General features: G+C 47.0%; 1 protein-coding gene across 1 annotated transcript in view; it reads left to right on the top strand.

Moving 5' to 3' along the window:
• bmper (BMP binding endothelial regulator) overlaps nt 1-16,197 on the top strand; it is a 22,270-nt gene extending 6,073 nt beyond the window's left edge. The window contains exons 3-15 of the mRNA XM_083678965.1: nt 2,163-2,262; nt 4,608-4,690; nt 6,738-6,828; nt 7,151-7,233; nt 8,043-8,142; nt 8,619-8,728; nt 8,903-9,037; nt 9,465-9,569; nt 12,154-12,199; nt 12,790-13,152; nt 13,417-13,756; nt 14,298-14,428; nt 14,945-16,197. Of these exons, the coding sequence (XP_083535091.1) occupies nt 2,163-2,262; nt 4,608-4,690; nt 6,738-6,828; nt 7,151-7,233; nt 8,043-8,142; nt 8,619-8,728; nt 8,903-9,037; nt 9,465-9,569; nt 12,154-12,199; nt 12,790-13,152; nt 13,417-13,756; nt 14,298-14,428; nt 14,945-15,126 (1,869 nt within the window). The 3' untranslated portion in view covers nt 15,127-16,197. The remainder of the gene's footprint in view (nt 1-2,162; nt 2,263-4,607; nt 4,691-6,737; nt 6,829-7,150; nt 7,234-8,042; nt 8,143-8,618; nt 8,729-8,902; nt 9,038-9,464; nt 9,570-12,153; nt 12,200-12,789; nt 13,153-13,416; nt 13,757-14,297; nt 14,429-14,944) is intronic.
• Nucleotides 16,198-17,297: the final 1,100 nt, after the last annotated feature.

Here is a 17,297-nt window from a genome sequence, read left to right as displayed (position 1 = left end):
TGGTGCTTATGTGACTGACCTGGATTCGAGCCAGAGTGTCCCGCACGGAAGACACAGGCCTTAGCCCGCGAAGCTAAAGCCTAGGCAGGCCTAGGCAGGCATTAGCCTAACCCTAACCCTAACATATGTTTTCAGGGTCTTCTGCAATTTCAGGAGAGTGGTTCTGAACCATCTCTGCTACCCTTTTACGACAGCCATGGGGTAGGGCTAAGTGCACTGTTCTAGCTTAACCCCCAACCCTAACCCTAACCCTAACCCTAACCCTAACCCTAACAAATGTTATCGCTTCCAACAAAGAGTAGCATCCACTCTTTACTATCACTGTCCCAGGGTCACTCTCCACCGATGCCCTAGCTATCCCACACACAACCGGTAGTCCAATAACAAACCCCCCCCCCAGACCACCCGTCCATCTCCACCAATAGAAAGTCTCCCTGACGTGTAGCGGTATGTTGAGTGTTTATGAGGCGTGGCGACCTGGGTTGACCCCTGACCTTTCCTGAGAGGGGTCGCACCTCTTCACACCACTTAGCCACTAATGGCGGTAGCGTGGAATGGCTCCAGTAGCCGACTGGGAAAACACAGGTGTGGAGAAAGACGTGGGGGACTCAAGGACAAAGAGAGTGACCTCTGTGACACTTGCTTGGGAACACTGTCATCTGAAAGAGCGGTTTGTAAAAGTTTGGGGGGGGGGGGGTTTGGGTAGATGTAGGTGTTTGGTGGGTCGGTCAAGTCTGCGCTTGATGATGTTCAGTGGGGTCTCCATGTCCTGCCTCACACAGAACAACACACGGAGGTCCTCTCTTTCTCTGTCTCCCTCTCTTTCTCTGTCTCTCTCTCTCTCTCTAGCTCTCTTTCACAGTGTGTCTCTCACTCACTCAATCTCTCCTTGTCCTCTCTTTGTAGCTGTCAGATTTTCCACTCTGTATTTCCTCCACGTCCGTATCCATGTACATATGTGTCTGCTCATCTCTGAAACGTCTCTCTCTCTCTCCATCTCTCATTCTCTGACTCTCCACCTATTCTTTGTCTTCTTGTAGGTCCCTCTAGAAACTATGTTGACAGTTGTCAGTGTTCAACTGTTGCTCTAGTGTTCATTCCCTCAGACATGTTGGTCTGAAACTGGCTGTGGCAACTATTGAAATAGCTATTATATATATATATATATATATATACATACATATATATATGTAGGCTAACGTATTTAGAAAGAGCTTTACAGGGACTATGTATGGATTCTATGTGCTTTGGCCTCTCTCTCTCTCTCCCTCTCTCTCTTTCTCTCTCTCCCTCTCTCTCTCTCTCTCTCTTTCTCTCTCTCTCTCTCTCTCGTCTGGCTGCTGACATCACCCAAACCAGCGTGGTTAGGGAACCGTCGAAGGGCTCTCCGTAAATATAACCGCCCAGTTTTATTTTAGCTATCCGGGCCACAGTTGGGCTTTGATGTTAAGTCATTACACCCTACAGTTCGGGTCGTACCAGAGTAAACAGGGACTATATAAAGGGAGTGTATAAAGCTAGTGATAAAGTGAGAATGTGATTAGCGTATAAGTGTGTTGTGTGTGTGTGTGTGTGTGTGTGTGTGTGCGTGTGTGTGCATGTCTGTGTGTGTATATATAAAGAGGCCAGCGAGAGAATAGCAAAGGAGAATAGTGAAGGTCAGGTATGTGTGTGTGTGTGTGTGTGTGTGTGTGTGTCTACATCTCGACATCTGCACAAAGTGAGTTTGGAACTCTAGTTATGTCATTAAGTGCCTGTACCCTATAAAGTGTGTGTTTATACCAAGTGGGAGGGAGAGTGAAAGTCTTTATGGAGTGAATGTGCCGTCCGGGGTGGTAGAGAGTGACTGTCCTTGTTAAAGGAGAGCTGATGGTTCCACTGCTGTGCTGCTCTGTCCCTGTCAGACAAGCCAACGTGCTCTTGTGGCAGGCAACAAACTGATCCAAACCTCTCCTCTCTCCCTCTTTCTCTCCCTCTCCCCCCTACCACCTTTCTCTCATCTTCCCTCCTTTCCAACCCCCCCCTCCTCTCCTCGAAATCCCCCCATTCCACCTTTCTCTCATCTTCCCTCCCTTCCAACTCCCACCTCTTCCTCTCTCCCCCACTCTTCCTCTCTCCCTCCCCCCACTCTCTTCGCCCTCCTCCCTCTCTCCCCCCATCAGGAGGGCAAGGCGGACTGTAAACAGGAGAAGTGTCCCCTGGTGACGGAGGACTGTGCTCTGGTGGTGAAGCAGACGGGAGCCTGCTGTGAGAGATGCAAAGGTAAGCATGCCCACGGCTCTGCTGCTGGCGTCGCTGTGGAAACTGGGGGTCAGGAGGTCAAAGGGCAACATCACATGCTGTCGAGGTCAGGGGTCCATTTTGGGTCCATGTTGTTTCAGAGACGGTGAGACCAGCAGACGTTAGCATGGTGACTGTGTGTGTGTGTGTGTGTGTGTGTGTGTGTGTGTGTGTGTGTGTGTGTGTGTGTGTGTGTGTGTGTGTGTGTGTGTGTGTGTGTGTGTGTGTGTGTGTGTGTGTGTGTGTGTGTGTGTAGTAGGGTAGGTACCCTGCAGATGTGAGCCACCGTAGAGGTAAATAACCTGGCTGGTCGTCAACCCACTACTGCCTCCTAGTGGACGAATGAGGAACGGTTGTTCTCTTCAAGAGCGTGATACTGACATGTCTCACTATCAGCCCAATGTGAGCTTCAGCTTTGGAGAGAATGGTTAGATGCACACACACACAGATTTAGTTTCCCCCTGACATTCACACAAACCCAGTTAAGTGGAAGCAAGCAAGTGGTTTGTGCTTAAATATAAAGGCTTCTCCTTTCTCACACTCCCTGTCCACATTCTCTCTCTCTTCCATCCACACACATACTGTACAGTACATATCACCACATACATACATACATACACACACACACACACACACACTCACAGCTGCAGCACTGGACCTCTCCGGGATTGGGAACCGGTTGGGGTTCAGCATTGGGTTTACGGGGCACAGAAATAAGGCCGTTTTACGAGCCCCCTCGCTGCTCCACCGCGCAGACTTGGACCGCACGCTTTCGCCTCCCAGTCGGAACACATGGGTGGGGTGACGCTGGGGTCGACTCGGACGCGGTCCACAGCCCTCGCCGCCTCACGGCAGGGGCGCGGTCCATTGTTTTGCGGTCAGCGTATATATTTTTTATTTTTACGAGAGTGAAGTTTATTAAAGAAAGAGACCAGAGGTGGAGCGCGTTCAAGTCGACTGTGGAAAGCCCCATGTTGTCATCGTGAAACTGTGTTAGTGTCTATTGTTCCCTTGAGTGCGGTTGATTTGCGTTTTTTACTTCACGACCGTGTTCTAAATTTAGGATTATGCTTCTGTCGGGGCTAACCACAAAGTCCCCAGTAGCTCCAAGACATTTCTGACCCATGTTGAGATCCACGGCAGATGTATCATTCTTTGCGGCTTTCTTTTTGGGATAATCACTCTGGTCTGTCTCTGGTTAGATAAGATAAAGATGTAGCGTTTAGTTGTGCGCGTTGCTGCCGTCTTTGGCGACACTGAAAAGTTTGAAAACGTAAAATATTCTGCGTTTTCTAATAGCAGATGGCAAATGTGTGCATATCCACAAAACGTACAAATGATACATAAAGGCCAATGTTCGACCACGACACCAGATGTGAGGAAGGCCTTGTCTGGACCAAAACAGCGCTCTCCAATGAACATTCTTTATCATGCGATCTCAATCCTTGATCGCTCCCGATTTATTATGGCTATTTAGAACTATTTCAAAGCTCAAATGTACATCCCGGACCTTTCAAGACACAAGTATTTCAACTGCTTTCCCCTATCCACCCCTCTCAGATCTGCTATCACTTCAAACAAGGTTATATCAACGATAGCAGCAATTCCATCATAGAAATGATTTTTGCAGTGTTTCCATAACGCTTACCATATACCGGATCAATGAAATTGAGTGACTATTCATTTAGTCTTTTGAGGATGGTCTCATATTACTAATGGTTTTACATGAAACAAGGGAGATGCATCTCTATTAATACATTTATATGAATGGATCTGTGCAGTCAGTGTGTGTGTGTCTGTCTTGTCTGTTTGTCCGTCTGCCTGTCTGTCTGTCTGCCTGTCTGTCTGTGCGTGTGACAGGTGGCAGGTTAGCCTCTTGCTCAGTGGTAACTCTCTGTCTCTCATTTGGACAGACTCTGTCCGGGGGTACCTCAGGGTAGATAGATTTATACCCTCCAGTTAAATCTTTGTCAGCAGTCATAAGGTAGGGAGGTAAAAGAGCTGGATGTTCACACGTGTGTTCACTTTAGTGCTCCCCCAAGTGTCTCTGACTTCTACCAACTACTAAACTTTCACATCCAGGTTTGAATCGCTAACTTACGCTCTCTCTCTCTCTCTCTCTTTCTCTCCCCCTCTCTCTCTCTCTTTCCCCCTCTCTCTCTCTCTCTCTCTCTCTCCCTCTCCCTCTCTCTTTCTTTCTCTCTCTCTCTCTTTCTTTCTCTCTCTCTCTCTTTCTCTCTCTCTCTCTCTCTCTTTCCCAATCTCTCTCTCTCTCTCTCTTCTCTCCCTCTCTCTCTCTCTCTCTCTGTCTCTCTCTCTCTCTCTAGGTTGTCTGCTGGATGGAAAGTCCTATAACAGCTCTGTCTCGTGGAGCAGCTCCACCAAGCCCTGCATCACCCGCCGCTGTCAGGTGAGTCCCTGGAGAGATGGAGGGAGGGAGGGAGAGAGATGGAGGGAGGGAGAGAGATGGAGGGAGAGAGAGAGATGGTGGGAGGGAGGGAGAGGAAGAGGGATGAATCATCGTATATACAGTATATTTCCTTCCCATCGTCATTGATTAGTTTGTCAAAGTCAGTGGTTATATTATGGCTGTAAAACTCTTTGAATTGAGTCGAGGGAGAGATGGAGGGATTGAGAGAAGAGGAGAGAGGTGACGGAGGATAACAGGAGGGGGTGGGAAGGCAGAGAGAGACGTACCGAGTGGATGGAGTGAGAGATAAATAAAGAGAGGGAGACAGATAGAGGGGGGGGGGGGGGGGGACTAAGAGGGACAGACAGTGGGCGAATGGAGGGAGTAGAAGGAGAAGAGGCAGACAGAGAGAGCCGAGCCGTCAGTAAAAGAGAGACAAATGGAAGAAGAAAAGAGAGATAAATGGGACATGTGCCCAGATGGAGATGGGGGTCAGAAGCGGGGGAACAGAAACAGACAGTGAGATAATGAAAGAGTGAGAGAGAGAGAGAGAGAGAGAAAGTGAGGGATAGAGATAGAGAGTGAAAGAGGCAGGAGGTTGATATATCGCGGATTGTATTCGGGAGAAGAGCCAGGTGAACTTGGCAGCACAGTCCACCCATCTGGGTCCAAGCTTCCCCGATCTGACGTCTACTTCACACGATTGCACCCCCACACACACACACACACACATACGCACATGCAGACACACACACACACACACATACACAGACGTGTGCGCAGACTTACATTTACAAGGGACGCCTAAAGAGGTAGCCATAAAACCTTACTATAACTTATAATAATCTCTAATACATGCCAAATACACACATATTCTGAGGCAAACCCTTTTCTCTGTCTTTCTCTCTCTCACACACACTCACACTCACACACACAGACACACACGCACACACTCACTCACGCACGCACAAATCTGTAGACAATAAGTCAATGGCAGTGGACACACAGCTGTGTGAGTGTGGGTTCCAGCATTGGGGAGGTCTAGTTAGACTAGGCAGACTAAGTGTTAGCCTGGGTGTTGAAGGCTTGCGTGCGAAAAGCAGACCTACACACACACACACACACACACACACACACAGACACACACACACACACCGCACACACACACCGCACACACACACACACGTACACATACTCTCCATTACACCATCCCCTAGATACCCACACAGCAAGAAAGAGAGGTCCCACCACTATCCAGACCTCACACACAAACAACACATGTTGTGGTCCCTGCACTCCTCACACACCTGTGTGTGTGTCTGTGTGTGTGTGTGCATGCGTGCGTGCGTGCGCGCGCCTGCCTGCATGGTTGTGTGTGTGTGCGTGTCCATGCTTGTGTGTGTGCGTGTGTGTGCGTGTGTGTGCGCCCCCTCACATATGCGTGCCCCCCCCCCCCCCCCCGAGTTCTTTTGAAGTCTCTCTTCCCATGGCGTATTGTGTTGACTCGGGGCGTTTTGACGTACGTGTTCAGTGAGTGAACAGAGGTCGCCAGTGTTTTGACTGTAAACGTCGTGTGTGAGATGCAGAACGGTATGTCCCCCCATCTTTTCCAACTGTAATCTCCTTGCTTGCGTAGTACGTGCGTGGCGTACCTCGTTGTACATTCAGATGGCCAAGCAAGCGAGAGATGAGTTTGTCTGCTAATGCCGGAATGAATGGTATGCAGCACGGTCCTGCCGGTAGAGAACAGTTCCGTTGGTTCAGTTGGTACGAGCGCGGGTGCTTGTCACATCAGAAATGTGAGGTGGAGTTCTTGTATATGTAACAGAGGTGGTTTGGATCCCCCCCCCCCTCCCCCGCCCGTGTGATGATATAACCTTGTCTGAGACCTGAACACTAGCGTTAATGCTTGCCAAGCTCATGCCCATGCTTTAGCTGAGTGAACTAAGGGTTTTTTTTCTGATAGTTTTGGCTGAGAAAGGCATATATGGAAATAAGGGAAATAATTCATACGAGTTATTTTTTTTGGGTTTACTGGTTTTGACAGGAAGGCGTCATCACTGAAGCGGAAGTGCAATGTGTCGTCCACTGCAAGAACCCCAAGATCCACCCAAAGAAGTGCTGTCCGACGTGCCCGAGTGAGTGTGTGTGTGTGTGTGTGTCTGTGTCTGTGTGTCTGTGTGTCTGTGTGTGTGTGTGTGTGTGTGTGTGTGTGTGTGTGCATGCATGCGTGTGTGTGCGTGAATATACATGCATGCATGAGTGAGAGAAAGACAGGGAAAGAGAGTGTGTGTGTGTGTTTCTTGGGGTGTGTGTAAATGTTTCATATATCAGTATGTACATGTATGGATTGTTTTCCACTGTATATTATGTTCTATTATGTGCCTGGCTCTGTGTGTGTCTGTTTGATAAGGCTGATACATGGATTGGTTGTTTCTCATAAGTGTTCTTCTATTCCAGGCTGCATCTTTGAGGGTCGCCTATACAAGGAGAGAGAGGAGTTTCACCCGGAGGGAAAGCCCTGTATCAAATGCACTTGCACTGTGAGTAACGCAACTTCCTGTATCGCAGCCAATCACGCCTCTCCATTAGTCAGTTATCCAATCACACCCCATGAATTCCTGCACAGCTACACAATCAAGAATTCGCTCCAAAAAGAGAAGGTGGGAACACATCGTAAATCTCTCAAAGTGTGTGTGTGTGTGTGTGTGTGTGTGCATGTGTGTGCGTGTGTGTGTTTGTCTTGGAGTCTCTGGGGAGTCACAAACACTAGTAGTGGTAACAGCGCCCCCCCCCCCCCCCCCCCCTCCCTCCCCTTAGTAAACAAACACCAGAGGTGAGTCAATAATAAAACACATTCAACACATTCACACCTTCGTGGGACTGCTCAGGGCCTGGAATGGGGGCACACACTGGTACAGGGAGGTGTGACGTTTGTCTGGTGTGTGTGTGTGTGTGTGTGTGTGTGTGTGTGTGTGTGTGTGTGTGTGTGTGTGGTTTTCAAGTTAGCGTACAATACACACACTGATTCAACAGATGCAGAGAGCCTATAATATTGTGTTAAGAGAAAGGAAAATGTATGTGTTTGAAGCTTTTTAGGTCTAAAGTGGCAATATGCTAATTTGAGAATATCTCACGATTAAATATGCTTTGTGTGTGTGTGTGTGTGTGTTTGTGCATGCCTGTTTGTGCATGCGTGTGTGTGTTTGTGAATTTGCCATGTGACGTGTGTGTTATTCTGTATGTGTGTTATCAGTCATTGTATAAAATTCTGCCTTGTAATGTTCCAGCACCTTTGGTTGAACTTTGGTGTGTGTGTGTGTGTGTGTGTGTGTGTGTTGTGTGCTTTCAGGGAGGGCGGACCCTGTGCGTCAGGGAGGTGTGTCCTGTCCTGTCCTGCCCCTCTTACCTGAGTCACACCCCGCCCGGACAGTGCTGTCCCAGATGCCTCGGTAAGGCCCACGTTCTTCATCCCTTCTCCACAAACTAACTCACAGGACTCATGTGTTATTTTGTTATTTGTTAATTATTTATTTGCACACACACAAAAAATAACTTACAAAACAGTGAAAGAATAGAATTGATAAAAATGCAGGTGAGGTAAGAAACCCGTCGAGGGCATATATTAAAACCTCACCATAACTAAAGAAAACAGTCTGTAATGCTATGCTAATGCTAATCACTAGTGCTAATGCTAGAGCTACTGGGTGTTTATGTTCAAGTTAAAAGTGTGTTGTCTGTCGTACTGGGACGCAGGGGAGTGTATGACAGCACAGTGACATTCTTACTCACAAGCTCTCCTCTTCCAAAACACAATGGAACACAATAGTAGCGCAGGAACACAGTAACACAACTGTTACTAGCAACTCTCTAATGCCAATAATAATAATAATAATAATAATAACAATAATCTCCCTTCCTCCCCCAGGCCAGAGGAAAGTGTTTGACCTGTCATTGGGGAGTTGTCTGTTCCACAGTGAAGTCTATGAGAATGGTACTTCCTTCAAGCACGACAACTGCACCACCTGTACTTGCAAGGTATGTACTTTCTTACCCTTTGTCTTGTTTTTCAAGGCTGCTTTTGACTGTGGTTGTGTCCCAATAATCAAACTAAGCTTCCTCCCCTATGTCCCATTTCCCTGTTCTCATTTGAAATCACCAACAAATAGAATAATCACCTTTTTTTCCTGCCGCATTCCTCCACCTTCCCAGGATTCCACAGTGGTGTGCAAGAGGCACTGCTCCCGCCTGGGGAGTTGCCGTGGTGACCAGTGCTGCGAGGACTGTCTGTCATATGTGAAGGTGGAGGAGGTGAAATACTGCCGGGTCAGGAACAAGATCTACAGGGTGAGAGAGACTTCCTCACAACACCCCCCCATCCAGCCCCCTGAACTTAACCTCCTCACTGGCATCTGTACTACTAGCCCTGAACTAAAAGTGGAATTTGACTTAAAAAAAAAAAAGATATGGTCCCCAAAATCTCGTTCCTTTGTGCATACAAACCTCATGGATATCCTCGTAGCAAGCTCAGATTTACTTCAGAGAATAGTCTAATAGTGATGCGTTTTGACCCAAACGGATGGATGGATGATAGATTGTCTGACTGTCTGACTGACTGACCGTCTGTCTGTCTGACTGACTGACTAACTGACTGACTGTCTTTCTACCTGACTGACTCACTGTCTGACTGACTGTTGGGTTGTTGGTTGGATGATTGAGAAGTTGCTGGTTGCTGTGGTTGATGTGCCTCTCCCTCCCTCTGTCTCCTCTCTAGGAGGGGGACATGTGGTCCTCTGTCAACTGCACCCTGTGTGCCTGCGTTAAAGGGACCATCGAGTGCCAGCCCAAGCAGTGTGTCCCAATCATCAGCTGCCCCTCGGTGAGTGACAGGCCCGGGGCCCAATCACAGGCTATCCCTGTGAGTTTCTCTCACATGCTGTTGCGGATTAACAACATCGATTACAAAACTTTCTTCAACACACTTTAGTTGGAGACCTGAAACCCTTCAACGTACAAGACAAATGAAAGCACAATCTCTTCATTTAGAGCCACAATCTGGGATTTGTCGTGCTCATCATCATCATCATCATCATCACCACCACCACCTCCACCACCACCATCTCCACCCCCACCACCACCACCACCCACCACCACCACGTTCCCAGCCCCATCTGTTTTCCCTCACGAGCAGAAACAAGAAAGTGTTTTATAATCCGAGTTACAGCCCGTGACTAACATCCTCTTATTAAATCCTCACGCGTGACGTGTCTGACACAGCAGGCGTCTGGCCGCGGCCTGATTTACCGGTGGAACGCTAAAAAGCGATTCACCTGTTGAAACGGATTCACCTCCACCAGAGCCCTGGGACTACAGCCAAGGCACGACCACGAGCGCTAATCAGTGACTTACAGCAGCAACCGCCAACATTAACTGTCAAGCGGTTGAGTTACGGTCCAAGGAGCCAGGTTCGCACGGCGGTCCCCCCCTGTCACATCGAGGTCACCTGTCTGGAGGTGATGTAGTGGATGCTTTGCATTCCGACCGCAAACGGTCAGTCAGTCATCGCACCGTCAAAGCGGTCAATGTTCACACGGTTACAATAGTTACATACCCTTCACCTGTTGCGTGGGCAAACAGCGGTCATGGTTTCAACGGTCACACGGTGTGTATGTAGTGTTTATTTGTCCTGTGGTCACATCGTCGACGTAAGACCACTGTCTCATATGCAGTTTGAAGACTCATGGTTTTGGTCACTGTCAAGTGAGTGTGTAGCGGTTACTGGTCACGGTCACAATGTTCCAGTAATTGACAGCTGGTCATGTTGTACGGTCATGTTGTGCTCACCTGGTCACCAGTCATTTCGTGATAGAATGGTTTGGTCAATCATCTTAGGTTCGGTCACACAGCTATTATGGTTGTGATGCGGTCATCGAAAACACTGTCACAATACAATATTTTGGTTACATAACAGTCACCTGCCATGTGTTATACAAACATCCTCTGTAATTCTGCGGTCACAAGTGATATGTCCAGGTAACTCTCGCCTTACCCACACGGTCCCAACAAACGGTCACTTTTCTTTTTTTCTTTTGCCACATGGTCATTTAGCGGTCACCTGTCACACGGTTTCATAACGACCACCCATCATCGGCCTCATCTGTAATGCGGTCATGGAGCGGTCATACTGCGGTCACACTGCGGTCACCCATGCGTCCCGTCCTCGGCCCCACTGGAGTCTCCAGCTAGTCCTTTGTCTGGGTGACGTTTGAGTGACGGTGAAGAAGAGCTGCCCTATATTTAGACCCTGAAAGACAATCTCTCTATCTCTCAAAGGCAGACCTTCAAAGAGGGCGCGTGTGTGTGTGTGTGTGTGTGTGTGTGTGTGTGTGTGTGTGTGTGTGTGTGTGTGTGTGTGTGTGTGTGTGTGTGTGTGTGTGTGTGTGTGTGTTCTGGTGGGGGTCTGTGTGTGTGTGTGTGTTAAGACGGATGGGGTCCGGGGCTGCCCTGGGGCATGGTGAAGAAGGGAGTCTTATGAGGCTGGAGTTCTCTGATGTGCAACTCTGATGGAAGTTGAAACACACACACACACACACACACACACACGTGTGTCTGTGTACCATCTCCTGTTTCACAGGCAGAGGGTAACAATTGTCTGTCTTTATGTCAGTGTATCAATGAGTCTCTGGCTGGCTGGTTTCTTGTTTGTTTGACTCTGTCTGACTGCCTGTCATTAAATCAGGTCTACCTACATACTGAATGTGTCTATTTATCTGTCTCTCTCTCTCTCTGTCTCATGACAGCTGTATTGTTTGTGTGCTACAGTGCTAACCTGTCCATTGATTCTCTTTCTGTCTACATGTCCTCTACATGTCCGACATCTACATGTCCACTTCACTGTATCTGTCTCTCAGACCGGAATTAAAAAGGGAATACATTGTAGCTATGTTTTTTTTTTACACAGTGTATGTGTTAAAGGTAGACTCCATAATATGAAGTCACTGCTAAAAGTTGGGTCACTTCAAACATGTTTCAGATTCACCCCAGCAAGACGTTTCACTCTCTAGCGCTTCAGTCGGTCCATGAGAACGGCAGTGCAACGCGATAACCGCGTGACAACAAGGCTGCCAAGTCAATTGTCTTTGTTTAACGCTCCCCACTTCCGGAGGTCGCCCTGCTAATTTGTGACTGTCATATCGCGGAGCCTCCCTTTAATAAGCGTCTGTTCATGCACAAAGCTCGTCTGAAAACAGGGAGCATGTAAGAAGAGTCTTTCGAGTTGTAGTGAGGTTTTTTACCGTACACAAAACCGCTCTGTGATGAAATACCACAGTGTGTCTAATCCGCAATAGTTTGAATTCCAGCTACAGTGTATGATTGTCTACTTGAGTTGTTTTTGTTCAACACGCCCTGTTTCTATGTCTGGAATCTAAATGTCTGTGTGTGTGTGTGTGTCTCTCTCCTAGAATAAGATCCTGAACAGGACAGGCTGCTGCCCGGTTTGCACTGAAAGTGAGTAAGTTATTCTCCAACTCTTCCTCTGCTGAGCAGGGTTGGCATCCATTCCTTTCCTTTTCGGTGAAGTCAATTGAATTCCAGTCATATCATAACAAAAAGGGCGTTCATTTGAAATGATTTCTCGAGTGTCTGGATGTACTTGTATGTTGCAATAGTCAGCAGCTCACCGGGTGTGCGTTCTTTACATTCCACTGTAAAAGTTTCAAATCATTCCTCTATTTATGGAACTGAAAAGGAATCGACCACCCTCCCTGCTGCTGAGTACATGAGTACATACTGAGTACAACCTCTTTGGTTGGTTATGTTGTACAGGTGTCAGAAGGTTTTGTGGAGGTTATTTATTTGTGTGTGTTGCACAATGTTTTGCTTGAATTCAAATTCAGATACGCATTATTGATATGACTGTCCTGTATCAATTTCAATACTGCCAGCATTCAATTAATAATTCAAATCGGAATGTGAATCAAAATAAACATCATAGCAGTCCGATGCATGCAATACAATATGACATACATTCCAAATATTAATTGTAAAGTTAATCTTTTTTTTTTTTCTTCGCTCCCTCCATCCCTCCCTCCTTCCAGAACCAGGCGTGTGCACCGTTTTCGGGGACCCTCACTACAACACCTTCGACGGGCGCACGTTTAACTTCCAAGGCACCTGCCAGTACGTGCTAACACGCGACTGCGGTAGCGGCGCCCCCTTTGGCGGCGTGGGGAACAGCAACTCCGACTCCGGCTTCACCGTGTTGGTGAGGAACGACGCCAGGCGGACCCGTTCGTTCTCCTGGACCCAGTCGGTAGAGCTGAGGATGGCCGGCCTGAGTCTGAGTCTGCACCAGCACCTGACGGTGAGACGCAACGGCACGCGCATCGCCCTGCCGTACCACGGCCCCGGGGTCCACATCGACCTGGACGGATACCTGCTCAAGCTCACCACCATCGCAGGTGAGGAGAGGTGGCGGGGACGGGGGTGAAGGGTCAAATCTTAGTTCTCGATGTACTTGGGTAACGGAAAACTTGAGGGTAGAACAATACAAGAACAACACCTGAGAGGCGGGATCCTGGACAGACAGTCATCCACTTAGGACAATAACAATAGAACAATAACAAATTCCCATATTTGGCTGAACATTGCTGTTGTTAGTCTTTAATAAAGTACATACAGTATTAATGCTTTTCTCCCTCCTTCTCCTGCCTTTTCCCCTGAAGGTCTGGAAATTACGTGGGACGGTGATAGCTTCGTGGAGGTGGTGGCGGCCCCCCACCTGCGTGGTCGCCTGTGCGGCCTCTGCGGCAACTACAATGGCCACCGGCGGGACGACACCATAGGCGGTGACGGCCAGTTCAAGTTCGATGTGGACGAGTTCGCCGAGTCGTGGCGCGTGGAGGGCAACGAGGTGTGCACCCGGCCCGTCAAGAGGCCCACCACCGCCTTCCTCTGCCCGGGCAGCGTGAAGGTCAAATTCCGCGCCCACAGGGAGTGTCAGAAGCTCAAGTCCTGGGAGTTCCAGAAGTGCCACCGGGTGGTGGACTTTGCCTCTTTCTACAGGTCAGCAGGGCTACGCTAATGCTAATGTACCTGGGAGACCAATGCTAATGTACCTGGGAGACCAATGCTAATGTACCTGGGAGACCAATGCTAATGTACCTGGGAGACCAATGCTAATGTACCTGGGAAACCAATGCTAATGTACCTGGCAGACCAATGCTAATGTACCTGGGAGACCAATGCTAATGTACCTGGCAGACCAATGCTAATGTACCTGGCAGACCAATGCTAATGTACCTGGGAGACCAATGCTAATGTACCTGGGAGACCACAGGCAATATACATTCACTTCGTTTTAAGTTTGGGAAGTCGTCGTAACATTTGGGAACACATTATTGGCTTAATGGTAAAAGTTTGTCATGCTCTGTCAGAAAATTTATCCAACAAACTTGCACCTTTCCAATGTCCAAAAAAAAAGTGTGATATGTTATTGTTCCTGATGAGCATCCCAAGAAGTGCTCACAATTCACCATGAATTTCATGCCGTTTCATATCTGTCCCATCTCTCTCTCCCTCCTCCTCCCTCCCTCCCTCTCTCCAGGTCCTGTGTGACAGACATGTGTGAGTGTCCTGTCCATAAGAACTGTTATTGCGAGTCCTTCATAGCCTACAGCAGAGCCTGCGAGAGGGAGGGAGCCTCCGTCCACTGGAAGCCAGAGGCCGCTTGCATGGGTGAGTGACAGCACAACCTATCATTGCTCTCCCGAGGACAGGCTCAGCCAACCACTCCACCGCAGTGCTGTTTTAACATCATGCAAATGGCTCTAAAGAATGTGGTTAATGTTGGTGTTTATAAGACGATATTCATATCATGCTGATAATAACTTTGTTGGAGCATGGAGCCATAGGCAACACCAGAGCTGTGGTTTTGGTTCCCAACATTGGCTCGACATACAGAATTCAATTCAGTAGATCTTTTTTTGTCCCCAAAAGGCATGGAATATTAAATGTACATTGAAAATGTCTCTGGATGCAAGCACCAGCTAATTAACTGTCACTACATTATGAAGTAATAACATGTACTTGATACCCACGTTGGATATGCAGTAACTGTACAGAAGTAACTTAACTTGACCCAAACCCATTGTCCGTTGGGTTTAATGTGAACTCCCTCTAACCTATGTCATCCCCCCTCTTGCCCTCTCCTTCCATCCCCCCTCTTGCCCCCTCCTTCCATCCCCCTCTCAGCCACCCAGTGCAAACATGGAGCAGTGTACGACACTTGCGGTCCTGGTTGCACCAAGACATGTGACAACTGGAACGAGATCGGGCCTTGTCACAAACCCTGCGTGGCCGGTTGCCACTGCCCGGCCAACTTGGTTGTCTTTCAGGGACGCTGCATCAAGCCGACAGCCTGCCCCGGCCGGTGACCCTAGTGGCCCGGGGTGGGCCAAGGGGCGGCCCACAGGGTAGCTGAAGGGGGGCTAACAGGGAGCTGAAAGGGGGGCCAACGGGTAGCTGAAGGGGGGCCAACAGGGAGCCGAAGGGGGGCCAACGCTGCTTTGGTACTCAGGGTCTGTACCTGGGGGAGAGGGGGTGAACGGGGTGTTGTTGATGCACAGACAGACGATGGTAGACTGAAGGGAGGCTCAGAGATGTGGGAGATCAGGTCGATTCCTCTGAAGGCGAAATAGATACCTGCCATCACAAACTGGACTTCGCCATCTCCTCATCTAGTTCCATTGGCTTCCACAGGAGGGCACCCAAACATTAATTAGAGTGGAATAGGAGATACTCAAGGGAAAAACTCACCTTTGAGGATAAAGAGGAGACCCTTCGTAAAGTCAGTGTGGCCGAGCTGCCATCGTTCTGGACCGAGAGCTAGGGATATTCAACCAGGCTGCCATGGACCCTCAAGGGAATAGGTGGGGCTGGCTCTCAGGTTGAGCCGTCTCTCTCTCTGTTGCAACACAAACATACGAAACCATGAACCCCAACCAATGCATATTGAACAAGCACGTTCAATCTGCCAACATAAGGGATAAGCTCTACGATGAATATATTGAATCGACCCCAACTCTCACTTGCATAGGATGATTTTATACTGTAAACTAACAAGATTTGTACAAAAAACAGAAAGCTTTTGTATAATTATTATTGTTATTATATTATTTGTCATTGTTGATATTGTTAATTTATATATCGATCAATTGATATGTTGTAGCAAGAGCCAGAATCATAAATCTAATTTTGTCATAAATGATTTAAAGGGAAAAAAGCTATTTATGTATTTGTTGTTTATTTTGTGTAATTTGTCTTGTTTGAAGAGAAAAGCCCAAATGTGACTCCGTTGTTGCACCATGCAGGGAAAACGTACTGTATTTTTAATGTGTACAGGTTGTTGTGTGTTCATTCTCAAACCGAAGGTGTTCCTCAAGACAAACTTGACTTTGTAAGGAATTATTTAAGATCAGCAATATATCCTTTTCATGAAACTCCAACCATCTCTGACTGTTCTCTTTCCATTTTTTCGTATATATTTCATATATATTTTAAAAGCTTTTTAAATGTATGTAGATTGTGGCCGTCACCTATATTACCAGAAGAAAACATTTAGACAAATTGTATTTGTCAAACATATGTTGCTTTTTTATATTTAAAAAACATATATTTTTGCTATGCATGCAAACATGCAGATTTAGAATTTTGGGGACAACAATCTGCCCTGTAGCCCGACAATAGGACTACTCTTAACTAAATAGAGTTCTAAGAATGGTAGAAAGATCACTTGATTGACATATGTAGCCGACAGCGATAACACATTATTTAATATGAATATTTGCATTTATAGCCAAGCTCATTGTCATAGTTGTAATTAGAGTTATCGGCCCAAGTGGGAATAGCCTTTAAGGAGTTCTTTACTTTTAATTTTTACGTTTCTCATCAGTCTTCTGTTGATGTGTTCCCAAAATAACATTATAACTTTTTGCAAGCCTGTGTCAAAACGCATCATCATCTCACATTCCCAGGAAGTAAATCATCTTGTCATTAGGATATCTACAGTATGAGTCGTGTATGCACAAACAAATTATATTTTTGGATGCTTATGGTGGACTGATGAAGAACATACTATAAGATTTTTGAGTAAAGCACTCCTTTAAAGTCAAACAACTACAAATGCTTTAAGAAGATAGAAGGTTTTATAGAAAATAACGTTTACACTTACAGTAGATATGTGGCTCTTAAAAGAGCATTTGGGTCTGTATAGAAGAAGACGGTTAGAGGTTGGATAAAGCAGAGGGTAATTGAAGCTACAAAGAGATGGAGAGTGAGAGATATAAGTGAATACTTATTATAATAAATGAATGCTGCACACATTAATGATGAATCTGTCAACCACGTCATATCACGTCATCAAATTACAGCCTATTTAACCTCACTTGCTATTCCAGTAGCTATGTAGCTATAGCAGCAAAAAATAAATGTCAAAAGTCAAAGTTAATAAATATTTGATTTAAAGCTTAAACATATGTTTTCAACTAAATATTTAGCCAAACATTGCATGTTTAAATCAAATCTAAATATTTTATTCCAAAATAAA

The sequence above is a fragment of the Argentina silus genome (genome assembly GCF_951799395.1).
Source record: "Argentina silus genome assembly, chromosome: 10".
Lineage (NCBI taxonomy): Eukaryota > Metazoa > Chordata > Actinopteri > Argentiniformes > Argentinidae > Argentina > Argentina silus.
This window is presented reverse-complemented; position numbering and strand designations above follow the sequence as displayed.